This window comes from Sus scrofa, chromosome 18 (assembly GCF_054392235.1).
Source record: "Sus scrofa isolate SSC_HxYL_T2T_F1_AM1 chromosome 18, Sscrofa_HxYL_maternal_Yorkshire_Landrace_v2.0, whole genome shotgun sequence".
Taxonomy (NCBI): domain Eukaryota; kingdom Metazoa; phylum Chordata; class Mammalia; order Artiodactyla; family Suidae; genus Sus; species Sus scrofa.
The window spans coordinates 29,509,273-29,532,973 of NC_139400.1; the positions used below are offsets into that span (position 1 = coordinate 29,509,273).

At 46.9% G+C, this 23,701-nt stretch overlaps 1 protein-coding gene across 2 annotated transcripts in view; it reads right to left on the reverse strand.

The window, feature by feature from the left end:
- Positions 1–19,768, reverse strand: part of SND1 (staphylococcal nuclease and tudor domain containing 1) — a 392,192-nt gene extending 372,424 nt beyond the window's left edge. For both annotated transcript variants that reach the window (XR_014833971.1, XM_021078633.2), the window contains exon 1: positions 19,511–19,768. Coding sequence is in view for 1 of the 2 variants with exons in the window: in XM_021078633.2 (XP_020934292.1) it covers positions 19,511–19,588 (78 nt within the window). In the remaining variant the exon portion in view is untranslated. The remainder of the gene's footprint in view (positions 1–19,510) is intronic.
- Between the last annotated feature and the right edge of the window lie 3,933 nt (positions 19,769–23,701).

Sequence of the window (23,701 nt, forward strand, 5' to 3'; positions counted from 1 at the left end):
CGCTGAGCTCCACTGTGGTCAAGGAACCAGAGTTACTCAGAAATACGAACTCAGCAGCAACTGCGGGGCAGGCAAACGCCAAGTGTCATTACAGAAAAATGCATTCCAGTTGTCAAAAGAGGTTTTCCAGGGTGAGCAATCGTCACGTGTGAAAATTACCACAGGAAAAACCCAAAATGAATTGACTCCAGAACATAAAAAAGATAATCACTATAGGACTTTGACTGCTCTACCAAGTGTTTAGGGTCAAACACTATTATTAAAGCTAAAGGAAAATTACTGCAGTGATCCCAGCTTTTTGCTGTTTAAAACGGCCCCCAGGCACAGTCCCGGAGTGCCCCTAAGCACAAAGAAAGCCACTGTGATGTGCTTTACAGACCAAATATTAGACCATTTTAGTTCAGGCACAAGTTACAGTGCTATTGCTCATGTGGTCAATGTTAATGAATCAACACTACATATTAAATGTCTTTAAACAGAGACACATGGAACAAGGTCATGTATCTATCACTTGGTGACAATGTGAGGGCCCTCGGGGTCGACCAGCTGTCCTGGCCGACTCGGGCCCCGGGTCTGAGGGCCAGAGCTCACAGGAACTCTGTAATTCTCACAGCGGCAATGGTCCGAAAGTCACTAATACAGTGCTTGTGACTTGACAGAACAGAGCTCCCATAAATACGGACTGTACATGATAAATGCAAAGACGATGATATGCCAACCGGGGGCTCTGGAGGAAAGGGTCACAGGAGTTACTTATCCTATTTTTACAACTTTTAAGTTTGAAATTATTTTTAAATAACATTTTTAAATACTTTTTAAAGGTACAAAACATACTACAGGCTACTTTAGAGCCACAAGGACAAAAAACTCCTAGAACCATCTCCACTCTGTCCTCCCTCCCCCTCTGCACACACAATTTAGGGAATGAGTGTCAAACTGAACCAGGGACAAAAGCCCCTCCGTGCCCCCGTTTCTTAGTCTCCTAGGCCTTCTGTATTTCCCAACAGCAGACACAAGCAGTTACTAATTAAGGAAGTGAGGGAACGCAGAAACAAAAAGCAATTAAACAAGAGAAGGACAGCGATTCAGTAATAAAACAGAGTTCCAGTTCCTCCTCAAGAGATAAAGAGAGCATCCTGATACATGTCTTTGATTGGGGGGGGGGTCTGACCCAACTGAACCCCATCATCTTCAACTGAAACAAAGAAAGGCGGGGAGGGAGTTCCCGCCATAGCTCAGCAAAAGGAATCCGTCTAGTACCCATGAGGATGCAGGTTTGATCCCTAGCCTCACTCCATGGGTTAAGAATCCAGGATGGCTGTGAGCCATGGTGTAGATCGCACACACAGCTCAGATCCCTCCTTTCTGTGGCTATGGTGTAGGCCAGCAGCTATAGCTCCAATTCGACCCCTAGCCTGGGAACCTCCATATGCCGAAGGTAAGGCCCTAAAAAGACTATAAAAAGCAGGGGGGGGGGGTCCCTGATGGCAAAGTCAGTTAACGATCCAGTGTTGTCACTGCTGTGGCGCAGGTTCAGTCCCCAGCCTGGGAACTTCTGCTTGCCTCAGCCAAACAAAACAAAAACAACAACAACCAAAAAAAAAAAAAAAAAAAAAACACCAAAGAAAGGAGAGAAGTGAGTTTGCACAGAAAGCTTCTGAAGACAATTATAGACCAGCAGCACCTGAGAGCTTGTTGAAATTGCAGACTCAGACCCTACCTGGACCTACTGATTCAGAAGCTGCCTTTTAACAGGATCCTGGGGTGATGGTGTGCACACTGAGGTTAACGCCCCACCTCTGTATTCCAGCTGGGGCACAGCCTGGCTCAGACATGTCCTCCAGCAAATCCAGCTTAAACTTTTTACTCAAAGAGGCCTTCCAATCCCCAGACTAGGTCAGATACATGCTGTACAGGCTCGGAGCCCCTGTATCTCTCTTCCACAGAATCCATCACAACATTAAACAGCATAATTATTGTTTCGTATCAGTTTCCCACTCCACGCTGCCAGCTCCCTCCGGGCAAGGGCTATGTCTATCTTGTTCACTCTGGTCGCCCTAGAGTCCAGAACGAGACCAGAGACAAAGTGAGCATTCAGCGTTGTTCTTTAAATAAATGAATGGTCCTAGTATGTATCAAGCACAAGCATCAAGTGCTAGACTCTGGAAAGAAGAGATAAAAACAATTAAAACACAGTCCGTGTCCTTAAGCAGCTCATAGCTTGGTGGATTTTTGTGGAAGCCCGCAAGAGCCGAGCTCTTCAGAGCATGCGCTCCACTCACAGCTGCTTTTCCTGGTCCTCTGCCAAATGACAACAGGTAGCCCAGAAGTTCTCCAAGGCCTTCCATGGAACCCCTCCCAAGCAAGACCTACAGGCAAGCCTGTTCTCCCCTCCTCTCCCCCTTACAGGTGCTCCCCTCCCCAAGTTCAATACCTTGTCCAGCCCTCTCTCACGGCAACCCAACTGTCTCCAGCATCACTTCGCTCTCCCCAAAGAAGTCTGTTATCTCTGGGAACATATTCTTCAACTTGCTTTCTTCCTCAGCTGTCCTATTCTGAGATGTCAAATCTCCCCTGTTACCTCCTTCAAGAAATTCTTACCAGAGTTCCCATCGTGGCTCAGTGGAAACAATCTGACTGGCATCCATGAGGAAGCAGGTTCGGTCCCTGGCCTCGCTCAGTGGGTTAAGGATCTGGTGTTTCTGTGAGCTGTGGTGTGGGTCGCAGGCGTGGCTCGGATCCGTTGTTGCTGTGGCTCTGGTGTAGACCCTCGGCTATGGCTCCGATTTGACCCCTAGCCTGGGAATCTTCATATGCAGCCGGTGGTTCGGCCCTAAAAACAGTCTTACCTCATTTCCAACCACTCCATTGACTGTTTCCTGTAAGCTGTCAAGTCTGTTCTCAACAGAAACTGCTCATATGTATATCCCAGACCACACTGGAGAACTCTCCCAATTAACTAATTCAATAGTCAATTGTCCTCCCACTTTGCTCAGTCATTTCCTATATCCCCACAGCGATACTCCAGCTGAGCAGATGCTGGCATCTCTCCTATGAGTAGAGTCGCCATGATTCTCATGTTCATTCCTGTTTAACAGACAAGAATCTCTTGATAGATGTACATCCCAAAGCCAATATCCAAATACCGTGGAAACAAAAACCTATCTGCATGTCTAAACGGACAGCAAGAGAAGCAACTTTTTCATTTAATCCCTAGAGAAGACGCTCACAGAGAAACAGAAGTGGAGGCAAAGAACACACTGACAGGGAAGTGCTCAGCGGAGAAGACAGACAAACTGCAGCCACACTGAAGCCAGCTCACGGCTCTCCCCAACAGGCTCAGAAGCCACCCCCCCGCAACAAGATCCCAGGTGGAGTAAAATGCAGCCACTAAAACCATCAAATTCTAGTCTCTACGGCTTTGATGTGAAGATCTGTTCTAAGCACTGACTGTGCACAAAGTATTACAGATGTATTCATTTGTCTGTCATGAATGGGGTTAAAAATTCCAAGGGCACACCTTCTGAATACCTTCACATTGCAGCCTATAGTAGTATTTACCAAACAGAGATGGACTAGAGCCTTAGTCCAAAGATTTGGTTTAGGGACTACGAGACACCTTAAAGCACTTAAAACACTTTAGGAGTTCCCAAGATGGCTCAGCGGAAACGAATCTGACTAGCATCCATGAGGACACAGGTTCGATCCCTGGGCCTCGCTCAGTGGGGTTAAGGATCTGGGGTTGCTGTGACTATGGTGTAAGCCAGCAGCTACAGCTCTGATTCAACCCCTAGCCTGGGAACCTCTTTATGCCTCAGATGCGGCCCTAAAAAGACAAAACAAAAAACACCTTTAAAAAGTCACCAACTGTTCTCTTAAGCACCTCAAAATATACACTTCTAGGGTATCTGTCTTAGCCTATTTTGCGCATTTCAAATTGCTCAGATACACTTTGCACACATGCCCACTCTGCTACCATATACATGTGAGGAAGGCGGAAGGCCTTATTTCTCTTGAACATATGCGCTGGCCCAGCAAGTATGGGAGGCAACTCCCCCAAAGATAGGTCTTCTGTTAAGGAGGCTCAAGAACTAAAAAAAAAAAAAAAAAGTGTTGTGATGGCAAAGCCTTTTCTTCCTCCATTTAGGAACAAATGGAGGCGACACACGTAAGGTAGGACACAGAGGCTTAGGATCACATTCCAGGTAACAGGGTCCACATATCCAGCCTTCTCCACCCCAATTCTCTTTCTTCCTCCACTCCAGTGCTCAGAGAAGAGAAGTGTAGCCATGATCCCTGATGCAGAAGGGAGGAGCGCAAGCTACCACTTTCCCGGCCTCACCTCTAACTTCTCCTCTCAGTGCTGCCATCACCGGGTCCCTGGGCAAAATATACACTATGCAAAACAGCAAATCACAATCGCACGCTTAAAAAGGGAGCACCAGACACAGTTAGTGAAAGTATAAGAGAGATCTGGCAGCATCCTAGAGAAACCAAGATTACTGCCTCTACTGGTCCCTGGGTTTGCTTCCCTAAAGCCCAATGAATTTTTTCTTTGAACTTACAGAATAAGAATGCTAGGTAAGTGAGCATAATAAAAAGTGGAGAATGGATCTCTCAAGAATATCTAATATATTTACTTCCGCTTATATGTAGGACTGTAGAACTTGGGAAAGTCAGGCAACTTCTATGCCACCCATGAAAAATATTAATTTTCCCATTTTAGTGTCCAATCCACTTTGGAAACTTGTCCTATTTGAAATGTGGATGGTCAATATTAGATGTCAAAATAAAGAAGTGCAAACCACAAATCTATCATAAGTCTCTGAGAGCCTTCTATTGCTAAATTAATGTACCATTCCAGGATTCTTCTTACCATTAAAATCCTACAGAGACCATGATGAAGCCCCTAACACAGCTGGAGATGACACGCGCCATGCCTTCCCCACTATGTGCTGGTGGCCGGCACACCGCCATCCTCCACCGCAGCACACAGATGGCTATTCGGCCACTATCTGGAATCTGCTTGCAAGTACTGCCCAGAGGAGACTGCGCCTCCATTTCTATTCAAAGTACCAATAATAGGAGTTCCTGTTGTGGCTCAGTAACGAACCATGAGGATGCAGGTTTGACCCCTGGCCTCCATCAGTGGGTTAAGGATCCGGTGTTGCCGTGAGCTGCGGTGTAGATTGCAGACGCGGCTCGGATCCCGAGTTGCTGTGGCTGTGGTGTAGGCCGGTGGCTATGGCTCCGATTTGACCCCTAGCCTGGGAACCTCCATATGTCTCGGATGAGGCCCTAAAAAGACAAAAAAAAAAAAAAAAAAGTACCAATAATATTCAACTTACCCTATACTATCACGAAAGCCCAGCTCTGGAATTCCCGTTCACCTTTTTTTTTGCAGGTGGGGGGTGGGGGGTGGGGGGTGGGAGGGAGGGGCCCTCTTTCCAATGAAAAACAAGATAAATGAACATCTTTAACATATAAAGTGTAGAAATTTCACAAGACAGTTTAGGGCCAGCTCAGAATCAGGGGGCATCTTTACCGTGTTTAGCTTCGGGCCATCAATGCCTTTCGGAAACCTATCTCCCCTGTTCCTCAGATACTCTGAGTCCCGGGTGTATTATTCTCCCTACCCTGGCTCTCAGCGTCTCCTGTTGGTAATCAAAGAAACACATGCTCTTCTGCCCCAAGAGTAAGAGGTGCTTTCACGACACGTGCCAGGACAGGCACCAAAGAATTCGGCGGCAGGCCGGCAGTGTGGCCAGCAGCCCGGCTCCCAGCCGGAGTGGAGATGACTGACAGGGGCTGGGCCTGGGCGCTACACAGAGCCCGCGGGAGGTCTCAGGAGAGTCTCAGCTCTCGCAAGAGAGGAGTTTAACGAGCTAGCTTGGCTTTTAAGTCACAGAGGCAGCCTCCTGGCCTCTGGGCTGTGAAAGGGCTCACCTGCCAGGGGTAATAACACAGGCAATTACCGCACACAGAATAGCAGATCTCAGCGGGGCTCCAGGACCCAGGGGCGTGGAGTCTCCCTCTCCCCTTACACACAGAGGGAAGGAACGCCAGGAAGAAATGCCCCACTTTCCGTAGAGACCTAGGACAGGCCCACTCGGGGTAAGCAGATAAATTAACCCTGGCAGAGGAAGTTACTGCTGGGGGCTGTTGCCAGAAGGAAAAATGCCCCGCGTGTTAAAGACTATATAGAAAACAGTGCCTCCTCCTCCTCCTGGAACAGACCTCATAGTTTAAAAGTTCACCAACATCACATTCCAGGGACTGGAAACACACAAACTTCTCATTCTGGACCCTCTCCCTACGGCAGCTTCCAGCAGGCCTCTGGCACTTCAGGCAAGTTGCCTTAAACCTGCGCGTCGACGGCAGATGGCTCACAGCTGCTTTCAGGAGCGTCTGAGTGTTCCCACCCGTACCTACCATTTCTGCTGTCTTTTGTCTCATCCCTTTTAGTCCTCTGCTGCTATCAAGACCTGTCCCTTTCACCATTTCCCCAGAAAAGATGTTTAAAACAAAGAAACTGATCTGAAAATATCCCAGCTGATTTTTCCAACCCCTCCGTTCTTCCAGAAAACTTTGTCTTTAACGTCACGAGATCCCCCCCTTCCACCATAAAACAAGGTTACCTGCCTCTATTTAACCGCAGCATTTTAATGAGAGTGACAATTAAAATCTCATCAGCCCAAAGTGTTACCTGGAGTCAGGTGTACAGCCTGGTCTGAAGCCTGGGCTGCCTATGCTCCATAAAAGCCTGGAGACCACCCTCCTCTCAGGCCACCCTAGCAGCGACTTACAGGACCATCTGCTTGGGTTCATACGGGCCCCTGTGACTGTGCTACCCCACACTCTTCCTTCAGACTTGCCTCTTCGTACTAAACCCACTAAACCTACATTTCATCACTCAAACCAGAACACTCTCGAGAGTGAAAAAGGGGGTGTTACTGATAATTATGGCAGGACAATAGCCCTGGGCAGACCTGGATGTGAGTCGCTCAGTCCTGACAAAGGTAAGAGGCTGTTCCTTGTAAATATCCAATTTGGGCCCTTTCTACTTACTGTTCCTCTCTGCCAACTCCCCAAAGTGACAGTCTTCCAAAGGGGACCAGAAAACCCCCAAATCTGGATTACCTGGTCCACCTTGGAGCAAAGAGAATAGAAACTATTTCACATTGTAATGGAAAATATTTTCTAAATATATCAACTTCAACTTTTTAATTCTAATTGATTTTTACTTTGTTTTATTATTCAATGAATGTATTTACATTCATAGTTGTACAGTGATCATCACAATCAACTTCGACACTTAATAAGTTCTTTGGGGCGGGGGGAGGCAGACAAAATGCAGGTGGGTCCTCAAGTACCAGAGGCTAGAGGGTTGCTGGGAGGAGGGGCAGGGAGCCAGAAGGAGCCAGAACTTTGCCAGCTCCATTTCTGCCAGATTAGCCACACCTGTGCCATGGAACCACAACTAGTATTCACAGACACAACTGCACTTTTCAACGTGTTACCTAAATTTGTTAATATTTCCTAACAGGAAAGATTACAATGAACGATACCCACGAAAACTCAGAAGGGTTACACGGTTGCCTGTGCCCACGGTTTCCCCCAGGCCAAGGGTTCCCAGACCTCGAGACCCCAGATCAGTAGGGCTTCCCCCACCCCCAAAAGTAGGGACTGACATGTTATCCATTTTTTTTATTTTTGCCAAGAACATTAAACAAATGCCATCACATTATTTATAAAAATAACACTTTCTCCAAATATTAATTATAATAGGAATATAACCTCAAAAATCAAAGCCTTCAAATGAAACAACCGTAACATCACAAAACTTGCAGGATGCCCTGAATCCTCTCGTTTTGCCTCAGCCAGTTCCACTTCCACCCCCATCTGAGCTGAGCACAGACAGGAAAAGGGCTGGAACTACTGACACCAGCGAATGGTCTGAACACCACCTTTCTCATTTTATCAGCAACAACCCCTCGAGGTGAGCACTGCTGTTATGCTCACTTACAGGCCAAGCTGGACGTTAAAGAGGTAAAATGACTGACCCAAGGTACGACAGCTCGTGGTCAGCAAAGCTAATGAGCTGGACCACAGCCACTGCAGAAAATCAGTTGAGTTCTGCCTCAAGACACAGGTTATGTCTCTGTTTCCCAAAGCCTGGGGTAGTTTACAAAAAAAACAAAACAAAAATTGTTGTAGGAACCCTGGATGTCCCCACATTTAATATTTATACATGAATAAGAGCTGTCCCCTGCCCGCGTTTCAATTCTCTTTCAATCCTTCCCATTAAACGAAAAACAAAGCTTCGGTTTGGTGGCAGGAAGCCTTTAGCACGTCTCTACCACGTGTTAAAAACATCCTTCAGAGCCCTCTGCAAAACACTGTACCTGGCTAGAATGTAAGAAGGCTCTTTTGTTTTCACTGTGGGTTTTTTTAAAAGGAACTTTCTAGTAAGGAATAACCAGCAAGTAATACCGGTTTCCTATTTTCAACGGTGAAATTGTTTCCTTTTAAAATAATACTGCAATTTTTAAAATAGCTGACTGCCCAAAAGATTTTCCAGCTAAATCAGAGCTCGTGTTCCCACAGGCTAGAAGCACAGGAGGGATGCACACACAGACCTGAGGCCCAGGAAACGAGGTAAACCACCACCAGGGCTCAGTTCAGCTCTGGATTGAAAGGCTGCAAAGACTCGCCTGGTTCAGCCTCTCCAAACAACTACGAAAATGGCCGGGTTTCCCTCTGCAGGATGTGGTCATGCTCACGGCCTCCATCCCCCACCTTCTAATCCAAGAAAAAAAGAAAAAGAGGAAAGAGGAGGAGCTATGTACCAGCCTGCAGGAAAAAAAGACCTCTCGCAGGACCTTACCTCTGACCTCCTCCTGTCTCCAGCAGTCAGGTAGCAACGCAATTCCTTAGCCAGAGAGCCCTCCAGAACGCAGAGAAAGCAGCTAGGGCTAAAGCTCGAAGAGCCGGCTCTCCCTTAGGTACTAAGACCTTAAAACACCTGGGGGTCTTTAAGCCCTTGAGGTGCAGTGATTGCAAGACCCCAGGTGCTGGGCCCTGCCCTCCCTCTGCTGCAGAGACAGAGTGGTTTGCAAGGATACTAACCAAACGGGAAATGATTAATAAGTAAGGGGATGTATTTTGCCCTAAATCAAATCTAAGATGATACTTGAGATATAAAAAGGTGACGTCTGAGAGAAGCGCCCCCTACAACCACCAAAAACATCAAGTGCACTTCTAGAAATCTAACTTAGGGAAATGCCCACACAGGAACACACAGGAATGCTGACAGATCAAGAAGGAAAAAATGGATAAGTAATACACCCAAACTATGGAATATTCCTCAAACATCAAAGGATGAGGCAGACATTCTAATTAAACACAGAAAGATAGTTATGGCAACTAATTAAAAAAAGAAAGTTACTGGAGTTCCCGTTGTGGCTCAACAGTTAATGAACTAGGACCAAGACTAGTTCCTGGACTAGGATCCAGGAGGACACAGGTTTGACCCCTGGCCTTGCTCAGTGGGTTAAGGATCCAGCATTGCCGTGAGCTGTGGTGTAGGTCAGAGGCGTGGCTCGGATCCCGCATTCCTGTGGTTGTGGAGTAGGCTGGCAGCTCTAGCTCCGATTTGACCCCTAGCCCGGGAATCTCCATGTGCCATGGGTGCGGCCCTAAAAGGTCAAAAGACCAAAAAAAAAAAAAAAAAAGAAGAGGAAGAAAGGAAGTTAGGGGACATACTATGACCTATGACCTCATCTCTATTTCTTTAAAAAAAAAAAAAAAAAAGGGTGTATACATCTGCATGAAAAAACCATGGGAAGCACATTTACTTAGGGAATAAGGATGAATGGCAGAAAATCTGAAAGGAGGGCAGAGAGATTCTTCTGCATTTAACTTTACATACTACTATTTGAAGTCTTATGAGCAAACATTAAGACCAAAACTTAAATGCCAGTTACTATGAAAGTGCTAACACTGCATGGCATTCACTTGAGCATTCTGAAGGACTTCAGGGATGAATGAGGAAAAACTGCTGGTCAAAGGGAAGAAAGGCCACCAAGGAAGTGCGAATGTGACCCTTAATTGTAAGGACCTCAAAGACTTGGGAATTACAAGAAAATTTTATTTCCCTGCAGTGGGATGAAAAGCCTAAGACCAGAGAGGTCATCTGGGGTTTTACTCTTGTTGTTCTTGTTAAGAATGGGGCTTATCAGGAGTTCCCGTCGTGGCGCAGTGGTTAACGAATCTGACTAGGAACCATGAGGTTGCGGGTTCGGTCCCTGCCCTTGCTCAGTGGGTTAACGATCCGGCGTTGCCGTGAGCTGTGGTGTAGGTTGCAGACGCGGCTCGGATCCCGCGTTGCTGTGGCTCTGGCGTAGGCCGGAGGCTACAGCTCCGATTCAACCCCTAGCCTGGGAACCTCCATATGCCGCGGGAGCGGCCCAAGAAATAGCAACAACAGCAAAAGCCAAAAAAAAAAAAAAAAAGAATGGGGCTTATCAACAAGAACTAGGATGGATATAAATATAAAGCAAAAAGCCCAGTGTGGGGCTCTGCAGGATGACAGGAGCAAAAGGTAAGGAGCACAGCATCTTCGTGTTTGGAGATGACACTAAAGACTCCCACAGTAATCACGTGCCAAGTTAGAGGAAGATCTTAGGAATCTAGGCAAATAGAAGGAAAAGTGGCAGAGTGTTAAAAGGAGCATAGGGCCTCAATCAGGCGAATACAACAACTTCTCAGCCGTCAGTTATGACCTGGGAATGGGCCCTCAGAGTCCCTGGAAATGGAGCCCTGAGGACATCAGCCCAATACTGAGCTACCGATGAAAAGCAATGTGGGAGTTCCCACTGTGGCACAGTGGGTTAAAGATCTGGTTTGGCTTTGTGGAGGTGCTGGTTCAATACCTAGCTGGGTTAAGGGTTTAAGGATCCAGGGTTACTGCAGCTCTGGCCCAGGGAACTTCCATAGGCCTTAGGGGTGGCCAAAAGAGGAAAAAAAATAATAAAAACAAAAGCAACACAAAGTGTCCTGGGAGCCATGAAGACCAGAGCTAAGAAGAAAAAGAGAAGCTACCATCCCCGCCCCCACCCCCTGCCTCACATCAAATTCTGGTGTACTGGCTCCCAAAACATACATTTCTTTTGTCACTTACGTCCTACTCCTTCGACTACATACAGCATGGAAGTTTAACAAGATCAGTGAGTCTCAAATGCCAGTCCCTGGATCAATCCCAAAGCAGACTCTTTCAGACTCTTCTAAAATACAGATTCTGGGAATTCCCTAGTGGCCTAGTGGTTAAGTACTCGGTGCCATCACTGCTGTGGCTCAGGGTTGTTCTGGGGGGTTTTTTGTCATTTTAGGGCCGCACCCTAAAATTTTTTGTCATTTTAGGGCCGCACCCTAAAATTTTGTCATTTTAGGGCCGCTTATGGAGGTTCCCAGGCTAGGGGTCGAATCAGAGCCGAAGCTGCTGGCCTATACCAGTCACAGCAACGCAGGATCTAAGCAGTGTCTTTGACCTACACCACAGCTCACAGCAACACCAGATCCTTAAGCCACTGAGCAAGGCCAGGGATCAAACCTTCATCCTCATGGATGCTAATCAGATTTGTTTCTGCTGAGCCACAACGGGAACTCCAATGTGGCTCAGGTTTGATCCTTGGCCCAGGAACTTTTGCATGCCATGGGCAAGGCCCAAAAATCAAAAATAAAATACATATTCCCAGGCCACCCTTACAGAGATCCTAATTCAGTGTCTCAGAATGGCCTTCTAGGGGCTCCTGATGCAATGACTTGTTTCGAAAATCACTGGGCTCCTGTCTCTCTTAATCTACTCCCAGAAAGGATATAAGAATGCCTACAATAAAAAATAAATTCAGGAGTTCCCGTTGTGGCACAGTGGAAATGAATCTGACTAGGAACCATGAGGTCGTGGGTTCGATCCCTGACCTCGCTCAGTGGGTTAAGGATCCAGCGTTGCTGTGGCTGTGGTGTAGGCTGGCAGCTGTAGCTCCGATTAGACCCCTAGCCTGGGAACCTCCATATGCCACGAGTGCAGCTGTAAAAGACAAAATAAATAAATAAATAATAAATTCAAGGAGCTTCCACTGTGGCGCAATGGGATTGGCAGCATCTGGGGAGTGATGGGACTAGGGTTCAATCCCCGGCCCAGCACAGTGGGTTAAGGACCTGGCATTGCCACAGCTACCGCTTAGGTCACGACTGTGGCTCAGATCTAATCCCTGGCGTGGGAGCTCCATATGCCACAGGGCAGCCAAAAATGCAAAAAATAAAATAACAAACTGAAAAGAAACCATGTGCAGAAAAACTAAAAACAGATTAAGATGATTCCTATACTTGCACGTTAAATGGAAGTGGGCAAGATCTGCAAGACAATGAGAATGACCTAAAGGAAGAGGCTTTGGCCTCAGAGCAGGAAAATCAGAGCTTAGAACCCAAGCAAGCCCCATATTCCTGCCAGCCGCCCCCAGACAAGAGCAGGGCCAGGATGTCCTCGCCTCATGAGCTACAGGTTCCCAGAGCGCCCTCCTCATCCCCCCACTTCTCAAGTCAAGACCTGCTGCCCCCAGGAGACTGGCAGCATGTTCTGAAGGACAAGTGAGACGGCGTAAGTAAAACCCATGGGTACCATGTTCCTGTGGGTCCCGAGCGACCATTCCCACTAGTCTGTCCTGACACCACCACCAAAGCCAGGACCTCCCGGCTCAGTTCCATCCACCCTCCAGCCACTCCAGTATCTGATCACTTAGTCCCATCCCAATCCTTACTCTCCGGTCGTCCACACTAAGAAAACCATATTTCAACTAGTCTACCTTCTCACCGAGAAGAAAAAAAAAAAAAAAAAAAAACCCACCCCAATGGGAACAGAAAATATGTTCACGCAAGATAAGAGGTACAAAGTAAAGACTACCAGACGGCATGCGATCTCTCCGCTGTGATTCACGCCTAAAAGACAGGGTGATACAGGGTTTCTTACACACCTGCTGCCTTTGGGGACGGCAAGGAGCTTAGAGACCACGAATCCACTCACTTCGCATAAGAAAAAAAAGCAAAGAGCCTGAGCGGCTGACTGCCTCACCCCACAGCACCCAGATGGAGAAGAGCAGCATCTGACCTCGAACCTGTGCCCCTGAATCCCAGCCAGTGATGTCTTCTCTGACAGGCTGCTTCCCAGGGACAAGGTTAATGCATTACATTGATTAACTTTAAGCACAGTTCTCCAAATCGCCATTCCTCCCATTACACGTGAGGAAGACCATCCCAAGCAGACCTCTTCCCACACAGAGAGAATTGAAGGCATCTCAAACTGCGTGAAAGCATCAAGACAGACCTTGAAGTCACCATCACAAGGGTGTAAAGGGAGCGAATGTGCCAAGACCCGTTTATATCAGAGACGGAAGAGCTCAAAAATGACATCTGAAAATGTCATTTAACTTTATATTACGTTCATCGTCCCTGTAAGTTGCTTAACTTCCTAATGTTTAAAAAATGCCAACAGAAACCATTGGTCTTTTTCCCCCTAAACATTAGAACTAAGTGAGAAAAACATGACATTAATTCATCATGTTGAGTCTCACTGAAAGTGAGTGAAACCCCGTAACACTCCATCTGCATCAAATGTTCACAACCTGTAATTCTGCATCCATTTCTGCTGTAAGAACAAAAAGCATATGTCAGTCTCCTAAAAGAGGAATTAGCAACAGAAACTGGGTAGGAATCCTTCTCCAAACAAGAAATAGGAGGAAAAGCTACACAAGCCCAGTAAGAGTTGAATCCCTTTACTTTATTCCTCGCCTCTGATGGGGCAAAGAATTTCCTACAGTATTTGGCTATGCTATACCTTGAAGAAACGAAATTAAATAAATCCGAAGACCAGATTCCAAAGGATATCTACTCTGCCCCCTGCTAGAATCACACCTGTCAGCTGAATTGCTGGCGCATGCTGATAAGCGACTTCACCACAGGCCGTAGAACCTTCTTACCTGGCCCATTTTCTCTTTTGAACAGACAGATGAAAAGGTGTTCACTTATTTCCCAAATTTCACTCCCCAAGTAAACTGGGGCACAGAGGCATCAAATCACTTGCCTATTACCTGGACTGCTCCCTACCCGGCCTCAGGAGTCCCCACTCCTGTTAATGAGCCACACTGAGCATGTGCTCTTCTTTCCTGACCATTAGTTTGAGCTCTGAAGCATGCTACTTCGCTTTGCATTATCATTGCTAGCCAAAGCTTGCTGGGTTAAAAGGGTTGCCAGAGGCCAGGACTACTAAATTCCAAGCAGTAATAAGATGCTATCAGAAGCATAAACACCAACAAGTTCTAGATGCTATGTAACTCCTGTCGAGCCTGCTTTTGCCATTTATCTTTTCATTCAGATCCTGTCCTTGGGAACACATAGGATTGGATGATAGGAAGTCAGAAAACCTTAGTCCCGGCCCAGTAAGAAATATGAATATGACCAAGAGCAAGTATTTGTTTAATAAGTCTCCCACTGGTTATATTGATTCAGTGAACTTAATGTCTGCTACTGATCTCACTAGGATACCAGAACAATCACCACCTCAGCTGCCTTTCCGCCTTTGATCGTCCTAAAACACACATATATTAATAGCTCAGGTTAAACCCATACCATTTCTGTGGAACACTGAACTTGAAGAATTTGAAGAGCTACTATAATAACTCTGAAGATGATCCTCATGGAGACCACAAGACCTTTGCACTTGCTCTTCCCTCTGCAGGGCACTCTTCCCCTATGGCTAGTTCTTTGATGTCCACCAGATCTCAGCTGAGGGAAGCCCTTCCCACCTAAAGGAGCCACCCCTTCCCTTACTCCCAACCACTCTGTCCCATTCCCCTACTGGAAATCACTACCTTGTATTATCATGCTGACTTTTTCTTTACTTGTTGATTGTCTGCCTCCTCCATGAACCCTAGGGGCAGGAACTTGATTTACTTATTTGCCACTGTTTCCCCATTACCCAGACAGCTTGACACAGATGATCGATAAAATTCATTCAAGGAAGGAAATATGACTGCTCATCATTCTACATCATTAGTTAGTGCATGGCAGCAGCCACTGTTAGCATGACTGGAGCCAGAGGGATGCTTCCTTTTCATACAGCAAAAAATGACAGAAAGCCTTTAAGATATAACAAAAACATACTGCTCCTGTACTTATGATTTTGATTGAAAGCTACCATGCTTACATGCTGGGCGATTTTAAGGCTAGAGAAAAATGCCTTCCATTCTATTCTACTTTCTTCTTTGCAAATGGCCCTACTAAACATTGCTATCTAGCTCCCATGTCCCTTCGGACAGTAGAGTAAAAGTACTTTAATTAGCTTAGGAAGACTGCTTTTCTTTCACAGTCTAATTACACGTATTACGGACAGATCAACAGACTACAACTCAGTCCCCACTACGCTCCACAAAGACACATACTTCTCAATTCAGAAACACGACACTTAGCCATAATGATCTAAATTATAGGCAACATTTCCTACAAGCTGTAAACTGGAGAAATTTCCACTAAGCCACTCACCAGGAAGCCTACATCCCGCTTAACAACAATCTGGCAGCACAATTCCTGTCGGAGGAGGAAATTATGGCCACCTCCCCCTTTTAGTGCCACGTGACTCAGTCATCTAGTGAGAATGACTGAGCATGCAACCGAAGAAGACGGAGGGATTCCTCTCCCCTTTTAAATGGGGTGGAGTAAAATGGGAACTGGGATGTGGCCCCTTTGTGCTCCTACACCATAAGCAGGATAAGATACACTGCTTCCACGGAGGCTTCTGATAAGCACAGAAGATTCAAGAACTGTGGTGGGTTCATCCTTCTGTGGAGAAAGACATGCGAACATTAAGACTAGAGAGTTAGAGTGAAGACACACGAAAGGGCTCTATCCCCAAAGCAGAAGTAAATCAGTTTGGCAAAACCAGAGAAGATAGTCTCTAAGTAGCTGCTAAGTGGGGTGACTAGATTTTATACCAAGTATCCCAAGACTTCTCCAACCACTATTTAACATGTGCTGACAATATTCTTACGTGGCTCAGGACAGTCCAGCAAATTATTCAAAAAACCCAGAGATAGAATCCTCTAGGGTTTTGAGAAAATATTTGATTTGACAGAGACATTTACTTTTCCAGGTTCTATTTTGTCTGCCCACACACTTGCCAGTATTTTCCCAACTCAAAAAAATAAAAATCCACCTTCGGTTTTTCCATCATCCTCACTGCCTTCTCAGCAACAGAAGAGCTCCACCCACAATGCTTGTGTTCAACTCACTACCCACTTCCTCCTTAAACGCATTCCAGAACCAACTCTGTACCTTGGCTCCCACTCTCAATAGGAGACACAGCCTCTATCATCACTGTCATTTAAAAAAAAACAAAACCAAAACCAAAAACTGGTCAAATGCAAACCTTTTTTTTTTTTTTCTGTCTTTTTAGGACTGCACCCGCAGCTTATGGAAGTTCCCAGGCTAGGGGTCCAATTGGAGCTACACCTGCCAGCCTACACCACAGCCACAGCAACGCCAGATCTGAGTCTCGTCTGCGACCTACACCACAGCTCACGGCAACGCCAAATCCTTAACCCACTGAATGATGCCAGGGATCGAACCCAAGTCCTCCTGGATACTAGTCAGGTTCTTTAACCATGGAGCCATTAACTCCAAATGCAAAACTTTTACAACTTGATTCCCCAGTTTTCTTCTTCAACCTTAAAAGAGGAACACAGGACTTAAGAGGATGGCAAGGCAGAGACCAGAAGAAACTTGCTCTCCACGGCCTTTCCAAAAAAGAAAAAGAGGAAGGATTAGTATTCCTCTTCACTGCAGCAAACCTCAACCCTATACCACTTGACACCTTCGGCTCAGCACAATTCCAGACAAATCTAAAGAGAGGGCTCGCCTGAAAGGCCTGCTTCTGGTTAGTCAGTGTTCCAGTTTTGGCCCCTCTCCCCAAAGGCAGAAAAGCAGTAACTACGGTTTTCTTATTCATCAAACTACTTCCTTCTTACTGTCCTCTGGCCTAGAGCTCCATCTTCCCTCGCAGAGTTGTTAAGAAGCAGTTCCTGGTACTACTGGAAACGATTACTCTCCAGGAAAATACAACTTTGCTTAGCAGAAGAGCTTCACACGGAGCAATTTGCCAGGGGTCGATTTTTCGTTCCAGACAGGCTTCGAAGCCTGGCACAAATCTGCCTGTCACTCTGTTCACCCAGCTTCCTTCCCCTAATCCCTGGCTGGTACTCACCCACCTACTCTGTGCAGCTTGGTCACGGAAAGACAGCCACATAGACGAAGCTACCACTGAAGCTTCAAAGCCTCCTGCCAGACTCCAGTCTTCCACACCACACTCCAGGAAATAAAGTCACTCACCACAGCAGCAGCTCCCGGACAAGACAGAAGTACCATCTCTTCTTTCCTCGGCTCAATTACACCTGGGTTCAGTTTCCTGCAATTCTGCCACCAAGCCTCACTGGCCCTGCCCTCCACTAAAATCATGCCCTGGAGCCAGAGGCATCGTACCAAGATGCTGAAGAGCATGTGCTTTGGTGACAGGCCTGGGTTCAAGTCCCGGCTCTGCCTCTCATTACCAATAAAAAGTACCTGTTCCTCCGGGGTAAGCCATTCTTTCTAAACCTCAGATTTACACTTGTAAAATAGTAGCCAATGACCCTACTAATTATTAGGTGTTATAAACAAGACAATACAAACAAGACTCAGCATGAGATAGGAACCTTAATGAAAAAGTGACTGTTGATACCCAGTATCCATTTGGATATCTGTGGGCAGGCGTGGTCACTGACCCCATAGCATCCAGGTGCCCCGGAGGCCTCCAGCATTGGTAGAAGCAAAAAGCTGTTCACCTCATTCCACTCCCAGGCCACAAATGAGAGGGGCCTTTAAGAAAAATCCAAGCTTTAGCAAAGGAAAAAACTCAGAAAGATTCACCCTGTGCTGCCAGTCGCACTACAGACCGCCAACTGCACTACAGGCCGCCAAGTGGTGCTTTGTTCCTATGGTAAAGGGAAAGATCTCTGTAAATGAAAAAGCTAATTTAAGAGACACCCCTTCAGGATAATCTTTTCATGGGTCAGGTCAATATTTCAAAGAGATGAAAATATGTGGACCTTGGAAATTCCCTTCTCACTCAGTTTCCGATAAATTCTGACTCTCCTTTATGTATAAAGTGGAAAAGCAATACTGAAAAACCCTATGAATCTCACCCAGAGGCAGAATATTGCTAAAAATGAATTAGAGGGACAAAAAAGTCTTCCCTTCTAATTCTCTCTCTCTCTCTCTCTCTCTCTCTCTCACACACACACACACACAAAAGCTGAAGAAAATTTTAATCCTGTGAAACTTTCCACAACTGCAAAACACTAGAGCTTTGGGACAAAGGGTCATTAAAAAAATGTATCCAGATGGAAAAGTCAGAATTCCAGTCTGAAGTGAAATCTACAAGTCTGAGGTCATCACAAGCAGAAATTCTGGTAACAACCAAGAAATGTCAGGTTCCAATATTTGGAAGGGTTGAGGGGAGGACAATAAGGGGGACAACTGATTAAAAAACAAAAAAAAAAACCAAAAATTATACTACAAAATTATCACGGAGCTGGGGGTAAATTTTTTTAATGAAACTTGCAGGGTTTTAAATTCACAATTTAAGGATGCAGAAAGCGAGAAGACATAAAATCGGGCAGAATCTACAGTGTGAGAGCAGTGGACTGGGAATCAGAACACTTGGGCTCAGGTCCTGGCTCCAATCCAAACCACCATGTGACCTTAGGCAAGTCACTTGCCCTCTTCAAACCAGTCTCATCTGTTAGGAGGTGAGGGAACAATAATGATAACTAAGATTCCTACCGGCCTAACATTTCAAGAGTCAAAAAGAGGGGGAGTACAAACATGAGGAGCTCTCAGGACTTCAGACTTGACACAAGAGGTGAAGGAAAATGAGGGCCAGAGAGTGAGAAAACTTGGGAATAAGTAAATGAGCGTCGGTGAAAACATAAGAACTTCAGGAAGGGCACGTCGTTCAAGAGTTCCATGGCAGAGCGGATGTCAGGATCTTGAAAAACTGCAAACTGCTCAGCATATGCCAAAATGGACAGAAGGACGGATGGATCGTAGGACACATACCAACAAATTATCCCCGTTAATCAATCAGTAATCGATCTGTCGTGATAAAGAGCCAGGAGACTGAGTGCCGCGACCACGGAAATCAGTGTGACCCCTAATGTCAGGGTGTCCGGGAGGCAAAGTACCAAGGGGAGTCCGTGTCGGGTTGCGTCTAGGGAGGGATTCCCAGAACGGGTGAAAAGTGAGGAACAGGGCAGAGGAAAGAGAATCTGGGAGACCATGCAGGCTGGCAGAAGGGGAAGAAGCCAGCGCCAGACTCCCGCACGGTGGCGGGCGGTGGGATCGGTGTCCCGGGCCCCGCTCTCACCATCTTGACGATGCCCCGCTGCACGGTGGGGACCGCAGGTCCCCCGGAGGAGCCGCCGCTCTGCGCGGAGGAGGCCATGTGTAGAGATTGAAAGGCAGCGAATAAGGCGGCTGGCCGGCTTGGAGGTGTCAATGTGAGTGTCGGTGTTGGTGAGAGGCCGCCGCGAAGAGAAGCGGGCGGGCGATCGGCTGCAGGTGATGGACGGGACGGACTCGCCAGGCGCTCACTAGAGCAACAGCCGGACTGGGAGCGAAAGAGACGCGATCTCAGCCGCCGCCACACGTTCTACTCGCCGCGCAAGCGTGCCAGAGCGCCACCGCCCTCCGGCCAATTAGAGCCCAGAGCCCGCCGGACCCCAAGCCAATAGGCACCCTGTTCGCGGAGCCCCGCCCCTTGGTCCCAAAACGGGTGAAGCGCTTCAGGAAGCGCTGAAAGAGCTGATTTGCGGTGATGGTCTAGGTATGGGGCGGGACTTCCGGGGCAGCGGTAGTGTGTGGTGTCGGGAGGTGTAGTGGGAAGGAAAGGACACGTCAGCATCTGGCCGCGGGGCGCGGTGAGCCCTGGGAGCCCCGGGGGCGGGGCCAGCCTCGCCCTCCGGCCCGGCCCCGCCCATTGCACCCGATTCGGCGGGTAGCTGGGGTGCCCACGTGGACGCTGGCGTTCCAGGACTGCGTACCCCGGTTGGGGTGAGCGGACTGGGAACCTGAGCCAACGAGGCAGAATCCTGGAGGAATCTCAGCACTGGTGCACAACGACTTCCGACATTTTGCCTCAGCTGAAAGTATGGGGAGAACTTGAAAAAGTCTGAACCTCCTGAAACTGTTGGCTGACACTGAACGTGGCGGTGTGCATCCTCCCTGTAGTTGGCAGTGCAGCTGGCTCGTATTTGTGTCGCCAGATGTCTAGCACTTGTTAGGCGCTCGATTAATGTTTCTTGGTAGAAAAGATAAATCTCTTAGAGGTGATATGCCTTGTGCACAGAGGAGAATCACCCTCGTTTTCCGTCTCTTCCGAAATGCGACAGTGAAGTTATGGAAAGGCACTCTCTCTCCCTAGACTGAGTGTGTGAAGCCAAACCGCTTCCAACCCATCCTTTACCTAGCCCCTTTCTTTTGAATAAAGAGACTGGGGAGAGGGAGGGCGGAGCAAAGGCATATAAATGTTTAAGTGAATGTTGAGAGACAACGAATATTCATAGTGTTTATTATGAGGAGAAAGCACTTTACTTGCATGTCATTTAATCTTAATCTTAAAACCTGGCCCTGCACTGAGGACAGTTTCCCCTTTGGTTTTTTTTTTTTTTTTTTTTTTTTTTTTTTTTGCGATTTAGGACCGCACTGGCAGGCTAGGGGTGGAATAAGCTGTAGCTGCTTATTGCGATCCAAGCGGCCGCTGCGACCTATACCACAGCTCATAGCAACGCTGGATCCTTAACCCACTGAGGGAGGCCAGGGATGGAACCCGAAACCTCATGGTTACTAGTCGGATTCTCTTCCACTGGGGAACAATGGGAACTTCCCATGTAGCTCTTTTGAGAAGGGGTTATTCTCCCATACTTAACATATCCCAGAGTCAAGTTTTGGGGTCAGCACCTTCCTAGACGTCTAATGCCACTTCCATACCATTCATTTGCCACCCTCTTTAAAAAAAAAAAAAAAAAAATCCTTGTGGAGTTTCATTCCACCTGCTTATGGAACTTTCTCCATCTCACTGCCCCAAATGCCATTTGTCATTTATTGAAACTGACACCTGATGCACATTCTCCACTCAGTGTTCCTGAATGACTTCAACATTTATGTGCCTGACTTATCCAGTACCCTGGCCTCTCAGCTCCTTGACCTCATCTTCAGTGAATTTGACCTCTGCACCTGTTCAGCTACCCAACTGCTTCATGTAAACTCAAACACCTCCATTATCTGATCATAATTGCTGTCCTTGTCCCCTTCTCACTAAGTTATTTCTCGTGTACGTTGTATTAGTTATCTATTCCTGCGTAAGAGTTACCCCAAAGCTTAAGTATTAAAACAATGGGGGGCATTCCCATTGTGGCTCAGTGGGTTAAGAACCCGACTAGTATCCATGAGGATGAGGGTTCAATTCCTGGCCTCGCTAAGTGCGTTAAGGAGCCAGCATTGTCAGAAGATGCACTGTAGGTCACAAATGCTGCTCCTATCTGGCATTGTGTCTGTGGTGTAGGCCAGTGGCTACAGCTCCGATCCGACCCCTAGTCTGGGAACCTCCATATGCCTCAAGTGCAGCCCTAAAAAAAGACTAAATAAATAAATGAAACAATGAAGGAGTTCCATGGTGGGTTGGTGGGTTAAGTACCTAGTGTCATCCCTGCTGTAACTTGGGTCACTGCTGTGGTGTGGGTTTGATCTTTGGTCTGGGAAGTTCTGCATGCCACCAGGCACAGTCAAATAATAATAAATTTTTAAAAACCTGATCATTCATTATTTTGATTTTTGTTGGGAATCTAGCCAGGGCTTAGCTGAGTGCCTTTGACTCAAGTTCCCTCACAAAGCTGCAATCAAGTTGTCAGCCAGAGCCATGGTCTCATCTGAAGGCCACTTATCTTTTTGTGTGTGTGTGTGTGTGTGTGTGTGTGCTTTTTAGGGCTGCATCCACGGCATATGGAGGTTCCCAGGCTAGGGGTTGAATCGGAACTACAGATGCCAGCCTAAGCCACAGCCACAGCAACATAGGATCCAAGCTTTAACCCACTGAGGGAGGCCAGAGATCGAACGCACAACTTCATGGTTCCTAGTCGGATTCATTTCTGCTGCGCCACGACGGGAACTCCTGAAGGCCCCTCATCTGACTGAGGGAGGATCTCCTTCCAAGATCACTCAGGGAGCCACTGACAGGATTTAGGGCCTCAGTTCCTTGGTATGTAGGTCTCCCCAAAGGGCACACAACATGGTAATTTGTTTGCATCAAAGCCAGTGAGTGAGATAAGCATCAGTCCTTTTGAACCAATCTCAGAGCAAGCTCTTGTCAGTTTTGCCACGTTCTATTCCTTAGAAGACTCACTAGGTCCAGCCCACAAAGGAAGATTACACAAGGGCATAAATACCAGGAGGAAGGATCATGAGGGATCATTTTAGAGTCTACCCATCACACACTGTTCTTCAAAGTCCCTGAACTGCTCTATCCTCTTTATATGCACTTTTCTGCTTTCTCCTGGTCCCCTGTTAGACCCCATTATTCTTGCCCCTCTCCTAGCAGTATCCTCATCTCTTATCCCTATTGTCTTCCACTAGACTCAACTCAAAACTTCAACTCTAGATCTCTCTGCCTTCTCCAAATCTACTGCTTAGCTAGAGCAAACTCTCAAATGTGCAGATTGGTACTGCAGTGATTCATAGGCCCTCACACATTGCCCAGAACTTCTTCTATTTGCTCGATCACTTTGGTCTCCAGCTCCATTGAGGCTGGATTGTTGGTGTTGTTGAATTAAGACATTATTATTATTATTATTATTTTTGTCTTTTTGCCATTTCTTGGGCCGCTCCCGTGGCATATGGGAGGTTCCCAGGCTAGGGGTCTAATTGGAGCTGTAGCCGCCAGCCTACACCAGAGCCACAGCAATGAGGGATCCGAGCCGCGTCTGCAATCTACTCCACAGCTCACAGCAACGCTGGATCCTTAACCCACTGAGCAAGGCCAGGGATCGAACCTGCAACCTCATGGTTCCTAGTCAGATTCGTTAACCACTGCACCACAATGGGAACTCCCAAGACATTATTTTTTTAAGAGCAGTTTTTGGTTCACTATCAAGGGGAATATACAGAGATTTTCCAACTCTTACTGCCCCCACACATGCAGAGGCTCCCTCATGATCAACATCCCCCATAAGACGGGTACATTTGTTACAGCTGATGAACCTAAACTGACACATTGTTATCTCCCAAAGTTCATGGTTTACATTAGGGTTTGCTCTTGGTGATGTACATTCTATGGGTTTGGACAAATGTGTAATGAACATATATATCCATTAATATAGGATCACACATAGTATTTTCGCTGCCCTAAAAATCCCTAGGTTTGTGTTTGGGTTTTTTTTTTTTTTTTTTTTTTTTGGCTTTTTAGGGCCATACCCACAGCATATGGAAGTTCCCAGGCTAGGGGTCCAATTGGAGCTGCAGCTGCCAGCCTACACCACAGCCACAGCAACACCAGATCCAAGCC